Here is a 16,507-nt window from a genome sequence, read left to right as displayed (position 1 = left end):
CCCCGCGGCCAGCAGCCCCCCGAGCCCGCAGCCCCGCCGCCAGCCCGGCCCCGCCGCCGCCCTGCGGGGCTCGGCGCCCCCCGCGCCCCGGCGCTGAAGCAGCCCCCCGGGGACGGGGAAAAGCGCCTTTCTACCGCAAGACCAGCCGCCGCCCGCCGAGAGCCGGCCGAGAGGGAAGCGTCTGAAGGAAATGCGAGCTTGTGATTTCGGAGCGCTCCAGCCATCAGCTCCCCACGCACCGGCTGTAACTTTGGTTTAGCAGGGGGCTGCCTCGCCGGCTCGTCGTCTCCTCGGCACCTCGGGCTCCGGGACCATATCATTTTGCACTTCGATAAACGAGCAACGCGGTCCTTCCACTCCTTTTTTTTTTTTTTTTTTTAAAGGCAAAGTGTCCAAAAATGGTTCAGCCTGCTTAACCCAATGATTTCTTGCGTGGACGCTCTATTTTTAATATTTTTTTAATTATTATATTTGTACGGGCAAGGATTGAGTAGAAGAAATCCTTCAGTGAAGGGAACCTAGTGGTTTGCTCCCCGCTGAGGAGAAGTTCCGATTCCAGCTGCAGGCAGAGAACCGTGGTTCGTGTAGGTCTTTCAGTCTCGGTTTCGCAGCCCTAGATATTGCAGGGTCAGAGCAGAACTGCCTCCTCCCGAGCGGCTTGCCTGTCGTGGTTGTGGCTCAGACATCGCCTCCCCCCTCCTCGCACCATTTCTGTTGGTGTTGTTTTTGTTTGGTTGGCTTGGCCGTTTTTTCCCTCCCCTTTCCCCCTTTTTTCTCTCCTTTTTACTTTTTATTATTATTGTTATTTGATTTGGTTTGGTTTGGTTTGATTTGGGTGATTTCCCTCCCTCCCTTCCTTAAACGAAAATACTAACTCTGAAGCCGAAATCCATGCCCCCTGCAATTCGGAAGAATCGGGTCTAATATGCCAGTGTCATCTTCGCCTTGCAGTAGTCGCGATGAAGGAAAAATCCAAGAACGCGGCAAAGACTAGACGGGAAAAAGAAAATGGAGAATTCTACGAACTGGCCAAACTCCTGCCCCTGCCCTCGGCCATCACCTCCCAGCTGGACAAGGCGTCCATCATTCGCCTCACCACCAGCTACCTGAAAATGCGAGCCGTCTTCCCCGAAGGTAACCACCCCGGGGGGGGCATCCGCCTCCCGCCCGGCCCGCACGGGAGGGACGGGGCAGCACTGCGGCCCGAAAAGGGGGGCGGGGGGGCGACCCCGAGACGAGCCCACAACGCCTCTACGTCCTGGGAAGAAGGGGGGAGGGGTGCTTGCAGGGGTCCCCGCACCGGGTGGCAAACGAGAGGCGAGAGAGGGAAAAGCGGCCGGCGGTGGGAAGGAGCCCGCTTCCCGGGAAGGGGAGGCAGCGGAAAGCCCAGGCTTGCCGCCGGGGTGGCGCGCGCAGGGCGGGCTGCAAGTAGCAGCTCTGGTGCTGCGAGACCTAAACCCGAGAGCAGCTCGCCTCAGTCGCACGTAGGAAACCGAGACCCCCCGGGAATCGCCTCCGGGGTGCGGACTGCGGGGGGACCCCGGCCGGTGGCTGCGCCGGGCTGGCGGCGGAGCGGGGGCGGGCAGCCCGGCCGGCGGCGGGGGCGGCAAAGCCCTCTGGTTAACACACACACCCTCTTCCCGCTCCTCCTTTGCTGCCCGTTCGGCTCCGTCTGCTCGGGGGGCACCGTCCCGAAAAGAGCGGGCTCCGCTCGTTTGTGCCGTGCCCGGCGCCCGCGGCCCCGGGAGGCAGCCGCCCCGGCCCCTGGGGGAGGCCCCTCGGCGCGGCGCTCCTGCCTGTGCCCGGGCACGGCCTCGGGGAAAGAAAAACAGCGTGGGTGTTACTGTTTTGTTTTGGTTAGTTTTCTGGAGGTAGAGAAGCAGGCTGGGAAATAAGATGCGTCGGATTCTCAGCGAGGCCCTCCGCCTTCTCCTGGGGCCGAGGAGAGCGGGGAGGGCCAGTCCGAGCCCCCCGTGCCCCCGAGCGGGGCCGGGACCCAGCTGCTCCCCGGCCGGGGCCCTGCGGAGCCGGGGCCCTGCGGGCCGGCGGTGGCCCTCGTAACTCTTCTCGGCGACAGACAGCAACGAGGGCGGACACGGCTCTCTCCTTGCGCCGGGCTTTGGTAAAGAGCACCCTCCGGGCTGCCTGGCACCTCACCCCGAGCGCCGGGCGGAGGCAGAGCTGGGGCCGCCTTGGGCGAAGGGGAAGCGGCCGGCCGGCACCCACCGGGAGCCGTCGGCCGCCCGTTCTTTCCGTGCCGCCGCTGAGCTGATGGGAGCCGTGAAATGAAACACTGGTTAGTGTCTGCGGGTGGCTAAAAAAAGCCCAGCTCCCCCCTTTGTCATTTGTTTGTGCCTCTCCGGACGGAGAGCGGGGGTGAAGGAATTAGCAAATTCCGGAGTGGAAGGTCTGCTCTCCGTCGCGGTTTCTAAGCAGTATTATTAAAAGGCTGAAAAAAAAAAATAAGGTGGGGGTGTGGAAAAAAACCCACTCCCAAACCGAGAAAAGCTTACCGTATGGCTATCTAATTCGGTAATTTCGAGAGCAAGCACGAGCCGTGCTACAAGAACGCCAGGGCTCCTTTAGCGTGCCCTCCCGAAGCACACCGAGTTAGCGGGGCAAGGGGAAGCGAGGAGCTTGCTCCGCTGGAATTTCCAGCCGTTATCTCCCATCGGGCAATTTCCCGATGAGAAATAGAGCATCGTAATTTCGGGGGGCCGCTCGCCGGCCCTGGTTGGGGAGCATGTCCCCGAATGGCTTTGATTTGGGAGGGAAGAAAAGTGGCAAGTTTCGAGATGCTGCTGGATGTGTCCCTGATTTTCCAGCCCTGCCGGTGCTCAAGAGCCACAAGACGACCCCGAGAGCAGGTTTATACCCACAGCTCGGGTGTGCTTTACGTGTCTGTCTTCCTTAAACAGGCCGGGCGTGCGCTTCCGCACACTCTGCTTATTAAGAACAACGTTTAAATGCATACAGCGAATTCCTGATCTTTCATCGTCTTAAGTACGGATGGAAATATATTTAAAACCAAAGCTTTGCATCCAGAGATGACAGGCCGGGGAAATAACCGCGTCCGGTCTCCGAGCAGTGCGCTCGGTGTCTGGGAGGGTGGAGGGTACCGGGGGGAGCCGAAGAGACGCGGCTGCGGGCAGTGCCCGCTCCCCCGCCGGCTGCGTTTGGTGCCGGGCGGGGGGGCTGCCCAACGGCACAGTCCTGCAGTACCCTAACTTCCCTTTCCCTCGGGATTTGTCTGCGGAAGGAGGGGAGGGAGAGTCCTTTCCTTTCCCATACCCGACTGGTGATTTCCAGCTGGCTGTACTGGGAGGGGAGGAGGGGAAACTTAGCAGCCCGAGAGTGCTGCCCAGGACGGTATCTTGAATTCTGGGGCAGCAAGACCTGGGGAAACTGCCCCTTAGAGCATGCTGGACTCGAATTGGGGGGGCGGGGGGGGGGGGGGGGCGGGGAGTGGGCGTGCGGAGGGGCGAGGACACCCACGTCCCAGGTCCTGGGGCTTGAAATAAAGATGGGCACGTAACGGGTCCCCTTGCCACCCGCCGGTCTCTGCTCCCGGGGCAGTGGGAGCTGCGCCGACGGCGCTCCTCCGGGACTCGCCCCCGAAGCGGCCGCCGCCGCGGGTCCAGCGCCCCGGGCCGCCCCGGCCGGCACCGTGGCATCACCCCCGTAAGGCTGAAGGGAGTTTACTTGTCCCAGCCCGCGGTGGCGGGGGGCGGGGGGGCAGGCGTGAGACGCCTCCAGCGTGCTTGGTAGGCCCGGGGTAGCTGCAGCCAGCGTGATCAGAATTGTTGTCAAGCTATAAAACTGGCTTCCAGCTCTGTCTAGACTGGAAGGGAAAAGAGAGAGAGAGAGCGAGCTGTGTTTTTAAAAACTCCAGTGGATGGCTTCCCCTCTACCCCCCTCCACACCACTGCTTTATAACCAGAACGAACTGACACACAGTTTAGGCAAAGCGTGGGACCCTCGCCGAGGTGTCTGGTCCCAGGGTTCGACAGGGCTTGTAAGGGGATTCAGACGGGTCTCCCCCTGCTCACCCCGGCCAGGGTTTTCCCGAAGATGCACGTTTTGGACTGAATTCACATATCCCCCCTCGGAGGCGCCCAGTCAGGCTCCAAGAAGTGAGAGTGAAAGGAGATTTATATTCCAGCTCCTTCCTGCCCTCAAAGTGGAAGCCCTGGAAGGCACAATTTCGTGCTCCGATATCACAGATTATGCCGTGCGGTTTCACTCTGGCCTTCAGATTAATGAATTAAGGTCCAGGAGACAGCAACCTACAGCCTCCCCCACGCTCCTGCTCTGTAACATTGTCTTCTCTTGTGTTTTGATTTTTTGCCAAGGCATTTATTACTGTAGAACAAAAATACACCACGGGGCTTCTTTTGTCTTGACTGTCAGTATTTGTAATTTTAATTTTTTTTTTCTGAAAATGAGCTAATGGAAGAAAGAGACGAGAGAATAAATCACATTTTAAATCCGCGATTCTCTGCCCCCGGCTGTGGCAGACTGGTTAGATTGTGACACTCTTCCGCCCCCATCCCGGACGCAGTTTCCAAAACTGACTATAAAACTGCACATTTATGCATGTTTAAACTTGGTGGGAACGAGCTAAATAATCAGTGACACAAAAGATAATGTGCGCTATACAAAATGATCTGAATAAAACGATTGAGCGGTAGATTTTAGACTTCTCCCTTATTCCGAGGCGCAGACAATAGAAATTCCTAGGAGTACACAGACTTTTCGGTCCCTATTTAAACCTGGCCGTGAATGTATATTTTAAGAAAATTAAGGCGAATTGCAGCTATTCCATCTAATTTTCATACGCACGGGGAAGAGGCTCATTAAATAAATAAAGCCCGAGCTGACGGCGTGAGTAATCCCTCTTCAAAACCGTGCCTCTATTGTAGTAACCGCTAATAGTGTGGCATTAACGGTCTTTACTAAAACAAAAGTGCCGTTAGGGCTTCCCTGGAGCTGCGCAGCCGCTCCCAGGCGGCGGGAGCCGGCAGCCGGGCGGTGCGGGGACGGGCGGCAGCGGCGGCGGGGTCGCTCCGGCCTCTCCCGCCGGGGGGAGGGAGGGAGGCAGGGGGCGCGGGAGGAAGGGGGTCACTGCCCCGGTGGCTGTGGCTCTGCCCGGGACCTCGCCGTTTGCCTTGAGCCGGCTTTCGGGCCTGATAACGTGACCTGGTGTTCCTGGCTCGCCGAGAAGAGCCGGGTTTGAATTTGTCCGGGTGTCCTGGAGGGCGTTTTTGTTGGTGGTTGTTTTGGTTTTTTTTCTCTGGGACTTGGCCTTTTCCCTTTTCTTTTCTTTTTTTTTCTCCCCCCTCCCTCCCCCAACTAAAGTCTTGATCCTTACGTCCGTCGCTCCCATCGCCCAGCCCTCGGTTGCCTTTCCAGCCGGTGACGCTGAAGCCCGCAGAGAGGAGGCGGGCGGCCCGGCACATCCCTGCCGATCCTGCCAGAATCAAGCTAACGCAGCCCTGCTCTTTCCCAAAGCGACGCCGGCTTCGGAGCCTCCCCCGCCGACTAGATGTTACCCCCGCCAAGGCCGGGGGCTCCCCGTCGGCTCCAGACCGAGCCCGGCCCCTCGGCCCCGCCTGTCAAGCGATGCTATCCTCCGTGCCGTCGGGGCTGAGATACTTAGCCCCCCGCTCCAGACGGGGCTTAGGGCGAGATGTCAGCTTTTCCCCTCGCCCAGACCCCCGCTGTCTGCCTCACCTCACGGGCTGACAGGCCACCCCCTCCCCATCCAACCCTGGGCCTCGCCTAAACGAGGGAGACAAAGCTAGACGGAGAGCAAGGGCCTCCGCCCCGGCCCCGGTTGGCAGCCCGCCGCCCCCCCGGTAAATTCCCCGTTGCTCTCCCGGCCGAGGGAGGCACAACCGCACTAGGGAAAAACATCCCCCAGGAGAGGCGGCGCTGAAAATCCCGGCGCTTGTAGTTGACCCAGGTTAGGATGGCGATTGAATAACCGGGGGGCACCAGGCGCCCCGGGGGAGCTGGGGAACAGTACAGTAGACACAAAGGAAATGCTCCAAGTTACAGGGCAATCCGATACTTCACATAATACATCGCTAAGTAATTCTTTTAGCAGAATCCCGAGCAGAAAAGCTACCGGGCTTTCAAACGTGTGTATGTACGAATTTATACATTCGGAGAGCAAAGGTGGGAGTTGTTTTCAAGATTTCTAGATCTTATTACAGTTTAAGTCATCCCCCTCCCTGGAAACTGGGAAATGGTACAGAGTGAATGTTGAGGTACGTTGAAAAACACTCAGAGATGTCAAAAGACGGTGGGGAGGAAATCGTGCCCGGGTTTGCCGAAGGGACGGGGACGCATTGTGTGAGAACCCCGCGTCTTTCAATGGCAAAAGTAGCACGTACCTTGGGGTGCCTGTGCAAAACCCCCTCTCTGCCCCTGGGACGCCGTTGTCGGAGCTGAACCTGCCGCCCCCTGCCCGGAGCGGCGGGCGGGCACAACTGCGATTAGGGCCGGTTATTTGCCCGTTCGCGTCGCCTGCCAGGCATCCCGCTGTGCCCGTCCTGCCCTCCTGGCACGGTCCTCGTCCGGACCAGGGGTCGTTACAGACACCAGTAAACGGAGCGCAGACAAGGAGAAGGGTTCATCTCATCCATGTTTGCCGACGGCAGGGTGCCAGGAAAGAAGATGTTGCTCCTGGGACCGGCAAGTCACCCTCCCCGCAGGCAGCGCTTCGCCGTGCCAGCTCCTGCCCGCCGGGGCGGGCTTTGCCGCTGAGCCCGGCCTCGGCTCCCCGGGCTGTGCGCTACCGGCAGCGGCCGGAGTCGCCCCAAGCCGCTGGCTGCAGGCGAACCCCTACCTTCTGGCACGGCAAAGGGGCTGCGCTCGGGAGACAGGCCCACCCCCACGGGCGTCCCAAGCGTTTGTAGTAAGGATGCTCCAGCTACTCGCTTGCTCGCCGCGAAATCGCTTTCTGGGCCAGCGTCGCAGGTAATTCGTGCTGCAAGGGGGCATTTAATAACGTTTCCTTCGAAATGACCTGTCCGGTCCCGCACCGGCTGCACAGCCGTGTCGGAGACCCGACAGCCTTCCCCGTCGGTGACCCCTTTCCGGCCGAGGCCACCCCAGCAAACTCCCACCGCGTTTAAGCGATGCAGGAAACGCTGGCTTTGTATCGGCAGCTCTTTTGGCCTCGCTCCAGTCCAGTGAGTGAAAATGTGCGTTATTTACTGGCTGGGCAGGAGCAGCTCGTCTGAGTCTATTGCATCCATATGTTTACAGGACGTACGCTGCGCGTTTGCTGATCTCTCGGAAGACAGGTTAACGGGCGTTAGTCCTTTATCTGAACTTAAGGTTTTATTCGTTTCGTTTCCACCTTTAAAGGGATCTGCTGGTGGATTAAATGATAAAATCATCGGCTTTAGAGTAGGCTTAGACGAATGCCAGGCTGATCCACCAGACGCTTTACGTTTGATGCGAGTTCGCAATTGCAACTCCAATTTAGAATTTCAAAGGGAACAAATCTGCGGCAGTGACTTTTTTTAGTCCGGGTTAGGAAAGAACCTCAAAAATAGTGGAGATTTTAGGGGTGCCGTGAAACGGTACCTGGCCCAGTCGTGATGGACAGGACGGAGCAGATTGCCACGCACGGGTGTGGCAGAGATACCGTTCGTTCTTGAAAAGCTTCTTCGTGAGCGGCTCAAGAAGTAAATCTGCTTCGTCCTTTGGAAAGTTAAGGCTCGTTTCAGGACGGTTTTTAAACCACTATGCGTAACAACCCCCTTTGTAGGGTTCCAATCCCATGTTTCAAGATTTGCAATAAGTAAATCGAAATAAAGGCAAGCCCCGCAGCACCAGGACTGCCGTTTCCATTTGTCACCGTCTCGGAAAAGGGGCTGCAGGATGTCTTTGCGAGGTCCTTGGAAGTTTAGGAGCCTTTTCCAGACTGCCAGTTGGGAAACGACGTAGAAAAGTGCGACTTTTCGTTTGTTCTTCAAAGAAAGTTTCCCAAAGCGTGGTCAAACCTGCCTCTCGGCCAAGGGAAGGTGTCCTTCCCCTCCTCACGAGAAAGCTCAGCCGCACACCGTGCCCTTCTGCGGCGCGGTTTGGAGAGACCCGCTGGGGCAGCCGGAGCGGAGCGGCTGTCACGGGCTGGGGAGGCAAACGCCTTCTTGGACTGACCTCGGGTGCTGTTAGTGTCTTGCGACGCTGGGAGGGAGGTGTCAGGGACGGCCCAGGTCCCCGGGGTGCCCTGCCTGGAGCTGGGAGCCAGAGGCTCCTTTGTGCTTGACCGGCTGGAGCGGGGCGCGGGGCCAGGCTCCGCTGACACCGGGAGGCGAAACGCGCGGGGAGGCACCGCGGGCAGCCGCGCTTCTCCACGCGTCCTTCTCTGCCGACCCCCGCTTCTCCAGCGGGAGATCCTGTCCACCTCAAGGGAGGCCCCAAGAACGGGGGGAAAGGTTCCCATCTTTTCTAGACCAGGGCTACCTGCCGACACACGGCCAACGGATACGCGGATCCGGGAGGGCTTCGGCCAGAGCGTTTAGAAACACGGTCCAGAGCTGCAGCTCAGGGCAGGGCTTTCCGCCTGGGTGCCAGCCGCTTCTCCCTCCCGTAACGGAGCCGAGCGGGGCGCCCGCTGCAGTGGCCTTTGCCCCCGCAAGCTTGCGGCGGGAGGTTTCTTTGAAAGCACCTGGTCGGTGAGAGGGCACCGGAGGAAAACGCGGCTCTGGGTTTTATGGCTGCACATCGGTTTGCAGCGACACTGAAGGCTGCCCGGGCTGAAGGGTGCAGGGCTGTGCATCCATCGCACGCATGTGTGTCCACGCGAAACGCTACAGGAGGGACCCCCGGCCGCAGTGAGCCAGGGTGCTTGTGGAGCCGTCGACGCCAGCCCCGCCGCCAGCCCAGCCGGCCTGGCAGCCCCGAGCATCCCCGCCTTTCACCCGGCACCGGCCCTCCCGCAGCGCCTGTATCCTGCAGGCCAGCACGGGCAGGACACCCGTCGGGCTCCAGGTCCTCTCAGAAGCGGTGCCGTAGCCCCGAGGGCTGTCCTTTCTCTCCAAAAAGAAGACACTAAACGGATGCGGTCCCGTCCCTTCCTTCCCCCGCCATCTGTGCGCTCCTGAGGGTAATGGCACGCTGCAGAGCCTGCCGTCAGGTGCCGACATGAATCTCCAGCTCTTCGGCTGGCGCGGGTAGTGGTACCAGCTCCACCGGGGAGCTCGTGCAACCCTTCTTTGCGTGGAGGAAATTAAAAACAAACAAATGAACCCCAGGCCAGCGCCCCCCCCCCAAGCCCCCCCAACACAGCTCCATCGATAACCTTTCGCTGTCACCAAGGCAGAGCAGGGCACACGGGCTGCCCCCACCCCGCCGGAGAGCGCTATGGCGGAGCGGCGGGGCCGGGGCTCGGCCGGGGCCGGGATGGCCGCAGGCAGGGGCGGTGCGGGGCGGCGAAGCTGTGCAATTGCGCCGGCAAATTGCTCGGTCCCGCCTGTGAGCAGGTGACGAGGCCGTCGGGGCAATTTCTCCCCTACTGAGCTCCGGCCCTTTTTAACAGCCTCAGCCCCCTCCCCAGCCGGGACCCGCCTTGGCCAGCGTGGGGGTCGCCGGCACCGGCACCCCTGCGCAAGCTGCGCTCCCGCCCAGCCCGCTGGCCAGCGGCAGAAGTGGCGGTCGGCGGGGGGGCCGCGCCGGTGGCCCGGCACTAACTGAAGACAGGGGATGTCTCATAGCTCCCTGTGCCTTCCGTGTGGGAACCCCGCCGGGCTGTGCCTGGCAAGGCTTGCGGTCAGGCTGGCTGCTCCGCGCCTGCCTCCGCTGCGGCTCGTCCCTCGGGTCCTCAGTGTGTGACCGGTGTTCCCTCATCCTGTCCGCGGGGGAAGTGGGGACGGGCGCGGTGCTGCTGGCAGGACGGTACCGGCACGGCGGGCGGGGGGAAGCGGTGGGGGCAGGCGCGTCCCTGAGGGTGCACTGGAGGGCGGACGGCTCTCCGGGGAGGGAAGAGGGTACGTCCGCGGGTGCCCTGGCAGGGACTTCCAGAAAAAGAGCAGTTTTCTTCCCAAGAGTGTGCGTAGAAGGGACTCGGCCTTTCCCACGTGGTGAGCACCCACTCCGCGGTCTGGCCCGCTCCCCGCGGGAGAAGGGGGAGAGCGGGCGGGTTGGGGACAGTGCGCGTCCCGTCGGGGAGGCATGGCGGGCCCGGCTCCGCTTCCCGCGCTAACCAGCTCCTTGGTTGCCTTGCAGGTCTGGGCGACGCCTGGGGACAGCCGAGCAGGATAGGGCCCCTGGATAACGTGGCCATGGAGCTGGGATCCCATTTGCTTCAGGTAGTGGACGCCTTCCTCCTGCCGTACGCGCTGCGCATCGGCAGCCTGGTTTTGCGGTGTGATCAGCCGCCAGCCTCTTCCTCCTCTTCCTCCGCTCCCCCGCACGGCGAGAGGAGCCTGGGCGAAGCGTCCCTCTTATCCCGAGCCTGCACCGGCTGGGAGGGGAGAAAAAACACCAACCACCTCAGTAGCTTTTTGAGTTGTTTGTTTTTCTTTGGCCTTTGATACTAGCAGAAGTAACAGCTCGCCATGGCCCTGATCGGCTTCCTGCGCACGCAAAGTGTCTCCCAGCAGTAAGAGCGATAACCAGGCGGCCCGGGGCTGCTGGGGTGTCCCGCAGGCAGCCCCGGCCAGCGGCAACGGGGAGCGCCTTTGGGCTGGGGGGTGCCGGGCACTGGCGACCGTCGTTCTCCGCCGGTGTCTCGGGAGGAGGAACCCGTGAGGGAGCGCAGAGCTCCCGAGGCGGGGGGCGAACATCTGGGTCAGATCTCCCGCGGACGTTAGCACCTGGAAACACCGTTGTTCGCAATCCCGTCGATCCGCTCTGGAATTCCTCCGGGTTCCCCCCGCGTAGGAGAGTTTAGGAAGTCGTAGCTGGGGCGTGTGTGCCAGCCGTAAGAAAAGAAAAAAAGAGTAGTTACGCTTAGCTCCATTTTTTTTTTTTTTTTATATGTGAACTTAATACAGCAAGGGGTTTTCTCCCCCGATTTTAAAGACCTAGTAAACCGTAATCATTTAACGGCCGTTTTTATTGTGGGAGGTTAATTCCTGGTCACAGAGCCGGGGCTGTTTTCACTCGGCTGGGGATGAAAACCTCAACAGAAACCCTGTTCGGGGTCTGTGGCCGCTCCCCCCGCCCAGCCGCCGGGAGGCCTGGCCCACCTTTGTCCCCGCCAGCCCCGGTGGCGTTCGGGGCGAGCCCCGGCGGTGGCCTCGCGCCCCGACCGTTGGCTCCCGCGCCCGCCCTCCCGCCTCGCGCCGCGGCCTCTGCGCCGTGTGCAGCCCCCTGAGGCGGCTGCCCCCCCCCGGGCCCGAGCGGCGGCGTACGCCGGGGTCGGCGGGGCGGGCTGGCCGCGGAGGCTGCGCCAGGCCGTCCGACCTGCAGCCCTGCAAAACGCCGTCCGCCCTCCTGAGGCGAAGGGACTTCCACAGAGAGCGATTTGGTTCGGTACCGACCGCGTACAGTAAATGGAGATTGATAAAAGTTCAGTATTATCTCACGAGGAGGTATTTCTAGCCTTGAACGTTTTGTTCCAAGCAGCTGATGTATCAGCTGTTTCGGAATCACTAGTCTACCTAGAAAACACATTCATAGCTGCGTCATAAAAATCACTGTTGTTGCACTTGCTTCTCCTCCCTGTGAGCTATTTCACATTTTTGTCTGGCATTGAATGAACTTAAGTAACATATGCTAATCACCTGTAATACTCCTTTTACAGTTCAGTTATTTCTGAATTATGAATGCTTAACATTTTAGTAAAACCACATTTACTGTAAACTTCTTTCAAGGGTTCTTAGACTGAAACCTTACGTGTGGTGTTTCAGTTTCAGCGTGCTTTTCTGTACAAGAAAGAGAGCTACTGCACTGTACAATGCAGTAATGGAAGCATCAGCACGGTTTTAGTTATAATACTGTGTAGAGCAATTGCAAAATGACAGTATTTAAAAGCAAAGTTATGGCTAAGGGATGCAATAATTTATTTCCCATTATAATACTTCTACAAAATTTAATTTATGTTTCAAAAAAGTTAAAAAACTAAAGGCAAAGAATAATCTGGTTTCAATTACATGCTGCAGAATCGTTAGTAGGCCAGAGAATAATTTGGAATATTTTCTTATTGGGGCAGCACTCTGAGACCATGAAGCATACAGGTCTTTATTGCTTTTCTCCTGATTCAGTAACTTAAAAGATGAATTAAAATAGACATTTCTTTATGTGTGTACTGTAAAAATTATTTTTCTTTTCCAAATACATTTTCCAATGATGTTCGTACTTATGTGTTGATCAAAGCTTCCTAAACTGTTTAGAGACAATGGATACTTTTTGACAAAGGACATCAGATATTTTTGAAAAAAACGCCTCAAATTGAGCACTGAAAGATCAAGGTACCCCCAAACTGGTAGTTGTGCATCCAAATCATGGCCAGATTTGGCTAACCTGTACCGTTTGCAGCATAATATTTTGTCTTGTATGAATGATGTATGACTAAGTTAAACTTCAGTTTTTACTCACACAGGTAATATTTACTTTCCAGTCAATATCCCATCAATAAGAATTTGTAGGATTGGATCTCGAGTTTGCATTTTTTATTACCACTACTTGAGATTCACAGACTAGGGATATAGCTTAATAAGCATAAATATCTATCCTCAAGTGTGATAAAGTTGTGAATGCTGATTACTTTCTTTATCTATGTTCACATAGTTATGGCAGATAGTCCTCTGTTCAGAAAGACGTTATTAAAAATATAGTCAAAGAAAGTTAAAACATTGCTTATGGTATCATTAAATATATTGCAAATAGTGGTAAACTGTGTCTGCCAATTATACCATAAAAAATGGCTTGTATAGTACTAGACTTTCCCCTAAGTACCACATAGCTCAGGATTTGTACTAAGTACTAAAATAACCAGAATCAACAGGAGAATGTTAGCTTGAAGTGAAGCAGTAAAGCTAGCATCTGTAGGGGGAATGAATTGGATTTCACAATGTGTGTGTGTGTGTCACAGAGTTTGTAGGAACAGCATCGGATAAAAGTTTCTGTTCCTTAAATTCTGCTTCTGTTTGCTGATGTTGGATAGCGATCTTCCTTCCAAAGACTTCAAAAATTTTTCACTGTAAATGGTTTAAACAGAGTGCTTGCTTTTTACCCTACATATTTTTTCTTTTTCAGACATTGGATGGTTTTGTTTTTGTGGTAGCATCAGATGGCAAAATAATGTACATCTCAGAAACAGCATCTGTACATCTTGGCTTATCTCAGGTATGAGTGATTTATTCTGTCCATCTGTTAAATACAGACACTAGATTTGGAACCGAACACTGATACCTTGCCACGTATATAATGTAATCGTTTTTTAGGGGTATTTGAAGGTTCAACTTTGTTCTCTGAGAAATGGTCTTACTTGAATATTCAAGTTTCTTTTACTTACAACCACATCATGGCTGTCTTTATATCTTTTCTTGTTCATTGTATTTTACTCCTCATTACCTTTAAGAAGGGTAATAAATAATATGATATTGCAAATTGCAGATATATACAGACCTTGAAACCCAAACCTATTGCCTGTGTGGTGACGCTATATGTCTGAAATAAAGTTTAGAATTCAAGTCTATATGTTTTAGATTGTGTAAGATATTGAGACTTACTATGAAATAGAGAGGAAATCTGATGTGGAACATGAGTTTTATGGTAAATGTGCTTTAGGAAAAAAAGAAAAGGGGCAGATTTATGAGTGTTCACATGGAATTCAGGGTAGTTTTTCCTGAGTTTTTCCAGCTCAGTGGTCTTTTCAGTAAAGCGTTTTATATGGTTGTGATAGAACTCATAAAACTCAGTTTACTACTGTTTCTGCACAAGAAGTATAAGGGGGTTTTATTGGTTTTTTTCTTAGAAGGACATTTCTAATTTTTTGCCTTCTTGGGACAGGCACAAGGGCAAATAGCCTGAATTTATTGCAGAGTGCAAGTTTCCATACCTTTGTGTGTAAATGTATTACACAAATTCATTGGTAGCACCTGACCTAAAGCTTGCCAAAGTCCAATAGAAAAAATCCTAATTAATTTCACTGGATGAGACTTGCAAGAAACAGAAGTGTTTCTTTAGAACCAGTTGCAGCTCAAACACGACTTGGAGTTAAATAAAGGGAAATAAAGACTTAATGGCAGAGGGAAGAAGAAGGAGGAGATGAAGGTGAGAGGGAGCAGGATGTTCTGGAAATGTCTGGGGAATATGCCCTGTGGCTATTGCCATAAACAGGAAGGGGCTGAGTTGGGGAGATTATATGTGTACTTTAACTTTGGTACTAACTAATACTTTTGATTGAAAAACTGTGAAGTCCTTTGGATGTGTGTTTATAATAGTGACATTAACAGCTGTGAAAAAAAATAGAACTCTAAATAGCTAGAAAAAGCAAGTATATAATCTCATAAACACCACTTCTAAATCCAAAGGCAACTACAATCCCTGTTTTTGTAATCTCTTTTAGAAAAGGTAATTTTGAGAATCAGTATTCTGTGTGGATACTTTTTTTCTGCCAACTTCAAAAAATGTGTCCAGGGAACATTCTCAGTTCAAGCAGTTTGTTCAATTGAGTCTGTTACAGTATAGTATTAGTTGTTTCCTAACATTTAATGCATGTTAAAATTACTTTAAATATTGCTTTTTTTTTAGAATAAACTTTCCTAGAGAATGGCCATATTTTCTACTCTGAATCAACAGCCTTATTAAAAGTTTTTCTTGCTCTAACTTTTTGAAAAGATCCACCACATTGCTGACTGCTAAAATATATTCATTTAGTCAGTACAATTATTCCAAAGCACTGAGCGTTGCCATCTGTCCTTGTTGAAGCAAAGTCTTATTGTCCCATGCTGCTTGCTGTTTGGTAAGTGCTAACTGATCTTGCAGGTTTTGTCCAGAAATTGTTTCTTTCTTTTCTTTCTTCTTAAGGAATATCAAGTCACCAGATCCTGGAGATCTCAGTACTATCCACTCATCTGGTGAAATTAAAGAACTACGGGATCAGTAGGGCACTAAATAGACTTTGCCACATTCAAGGAGAGGGGACTGAAAGCGTCATACAAGTTTTAGTCATATTTAGCCCGCATGCCCTTACAGCCATCTGCACAGACTGAATTCCATGTGCATTGCACATGTAAATATCTATAAACCCTTAGTGCAGGGGGTGCCGAGGAAAACTAGAGGATTGGGTCATATTGCTTGTTGAAGCCAGCTTAATAAGCAAAATCACAAATGTTTCACTGTAGCAGAGATTTGTAAGTGAATGGGCTGTATCCTTGAACTCCCCAGAATGCTATAGATCGGAGAGAGCAGAGGGATGTGAAATTTCAGGGCATATTTTAGACTCTCAAAACAGTAAGTGTTTCAGCAATTTCACAGCAGTTTTTCATTTATAAATACAAAACCCCAGCTAAACAAGGCAGTGATCCCCCCTCTTTTTCCTCACACTGTCTTATCATTTAATCTGTTCTTTCTGTGTCTCAATGTTCCATTTTTGAAGGGTCAATTTTGCTTTAAGTACCACTAACATTAATACCAGGCTACTCCTACGTACTAGGATATTAATACATTAACAGTAGGATATTCCTGTAAGCTTCCCAGGGCTCTAAATGAGTTCTTGTTCCTACTTCTCTGGAAATAACTGGGAGTTTTGCCACTGACATCAACAAGAATGAGATTGGTCTGTTGAAGCAAATTCTGTGAGTCTCCCTCACCAAGTCATAATCCCACACTATATTTCCAACAAGTGCTCTTATAGAGCTCCAGCCAATACAAGCTGAGACCAGAGTGATGATGATTGTAGAAAATCTTTTAGAGTGTGCATAGAAAGGTCTTTTTATTAAATAATTTGACAATTAACTAGTCTACACATCAATTTCCAGTTAAAGTGCAATTTGTTTAAAAATATGTATTTAAACTAAATAAAAAATCCATTTAAAAATATTTTGCAGTATATTCTTGGAGCCCTACTACAGTAGCCCTTATCTTCTAGTTGATCTTGAATTTAACTTCAGCAGAAAGAAATTAGAGCTTCTGAATAACCCTTCACTGGCTGGTGTAGTTAAGCTAGTTTAAAATTTAAAAACAACATTAAGGATTGTTTTTCAGTACTACCTCACTGTCTGCAGCACCACAGAATCAGAAACAATATTTCTGAAAAGGCTATGTCTTCATTTGTGGAACTATTACTTAATTTGTGGCTTTGGATTTTGATCTGCCTTTGCTCTCAACTGTAACAGTAAATTCTGTAAATACTGATGGTTAGGACCCCCTTCTCCATTCAATTTCCATAATTTCAATTGGCCTCAGACCAGTGTTGAACTGACTTGTACTAGTTGAGAGTGCCAATTCCTTGCCTCTTTTTTTCCATGGATAACAAATAGGTTCAAATTCCCCAAATACTTTTCCCCCTCAGAGTCCAAAGGCACAGAATGGAGAGGAA

The 16,507-nt window shown here is 53.3% G+C and overlaps 1 protein-coding gene across 1 annotated transcript in view; it reads left to right on the top strand.

Moving 5' to 3' along the window:
- Nucleotides 1–959: 959 nt before the first annotated feature.
- The window catches only part of SIM2 (SIM bHLH transcription factor 2), a 58,980-nt gene continuing 43,432 nt past the window's right edge, over nucleotides 960–16,507 (top strand). Inside the window, exons 1-3 of the mRNA XM_005229491.2 lie at nucleotides 960–1,134; nucleotides 10,243–10,325; nucleotides 13,219–13,308. Of these exons, the coding sequence (XP_005229548.1) occupies nucleotides 960–1,134; nucleotides 10,243–10,325; nucleotides 13,219–13,308 (348 nt within the window). The remainder of the gene's footprint in view (nucleotides 1,135–10,242; nucleotides 10,326–13,218; nucleotides 13,309–16,507) is intronic.

This window comes from Falco peregrinus, chromosome 4, assembly GCF_023634155.1.
Source record: "Falco peregrinus isolate bFalPer1 chromosome 4, bFalPer1.pri, whole genome shotgun sequence".
Lineage (NCBI taxonomy): Eukaryota > Metazoa > Chordata > Aves > Falconiformes > Falconidae > Falco > Falco peregrinus.
The sequence above is the reverse complement of the archived record's forward strand: the minus strand, read 5'-3'. Positions and strand labels throughout refer to the sequence as shown.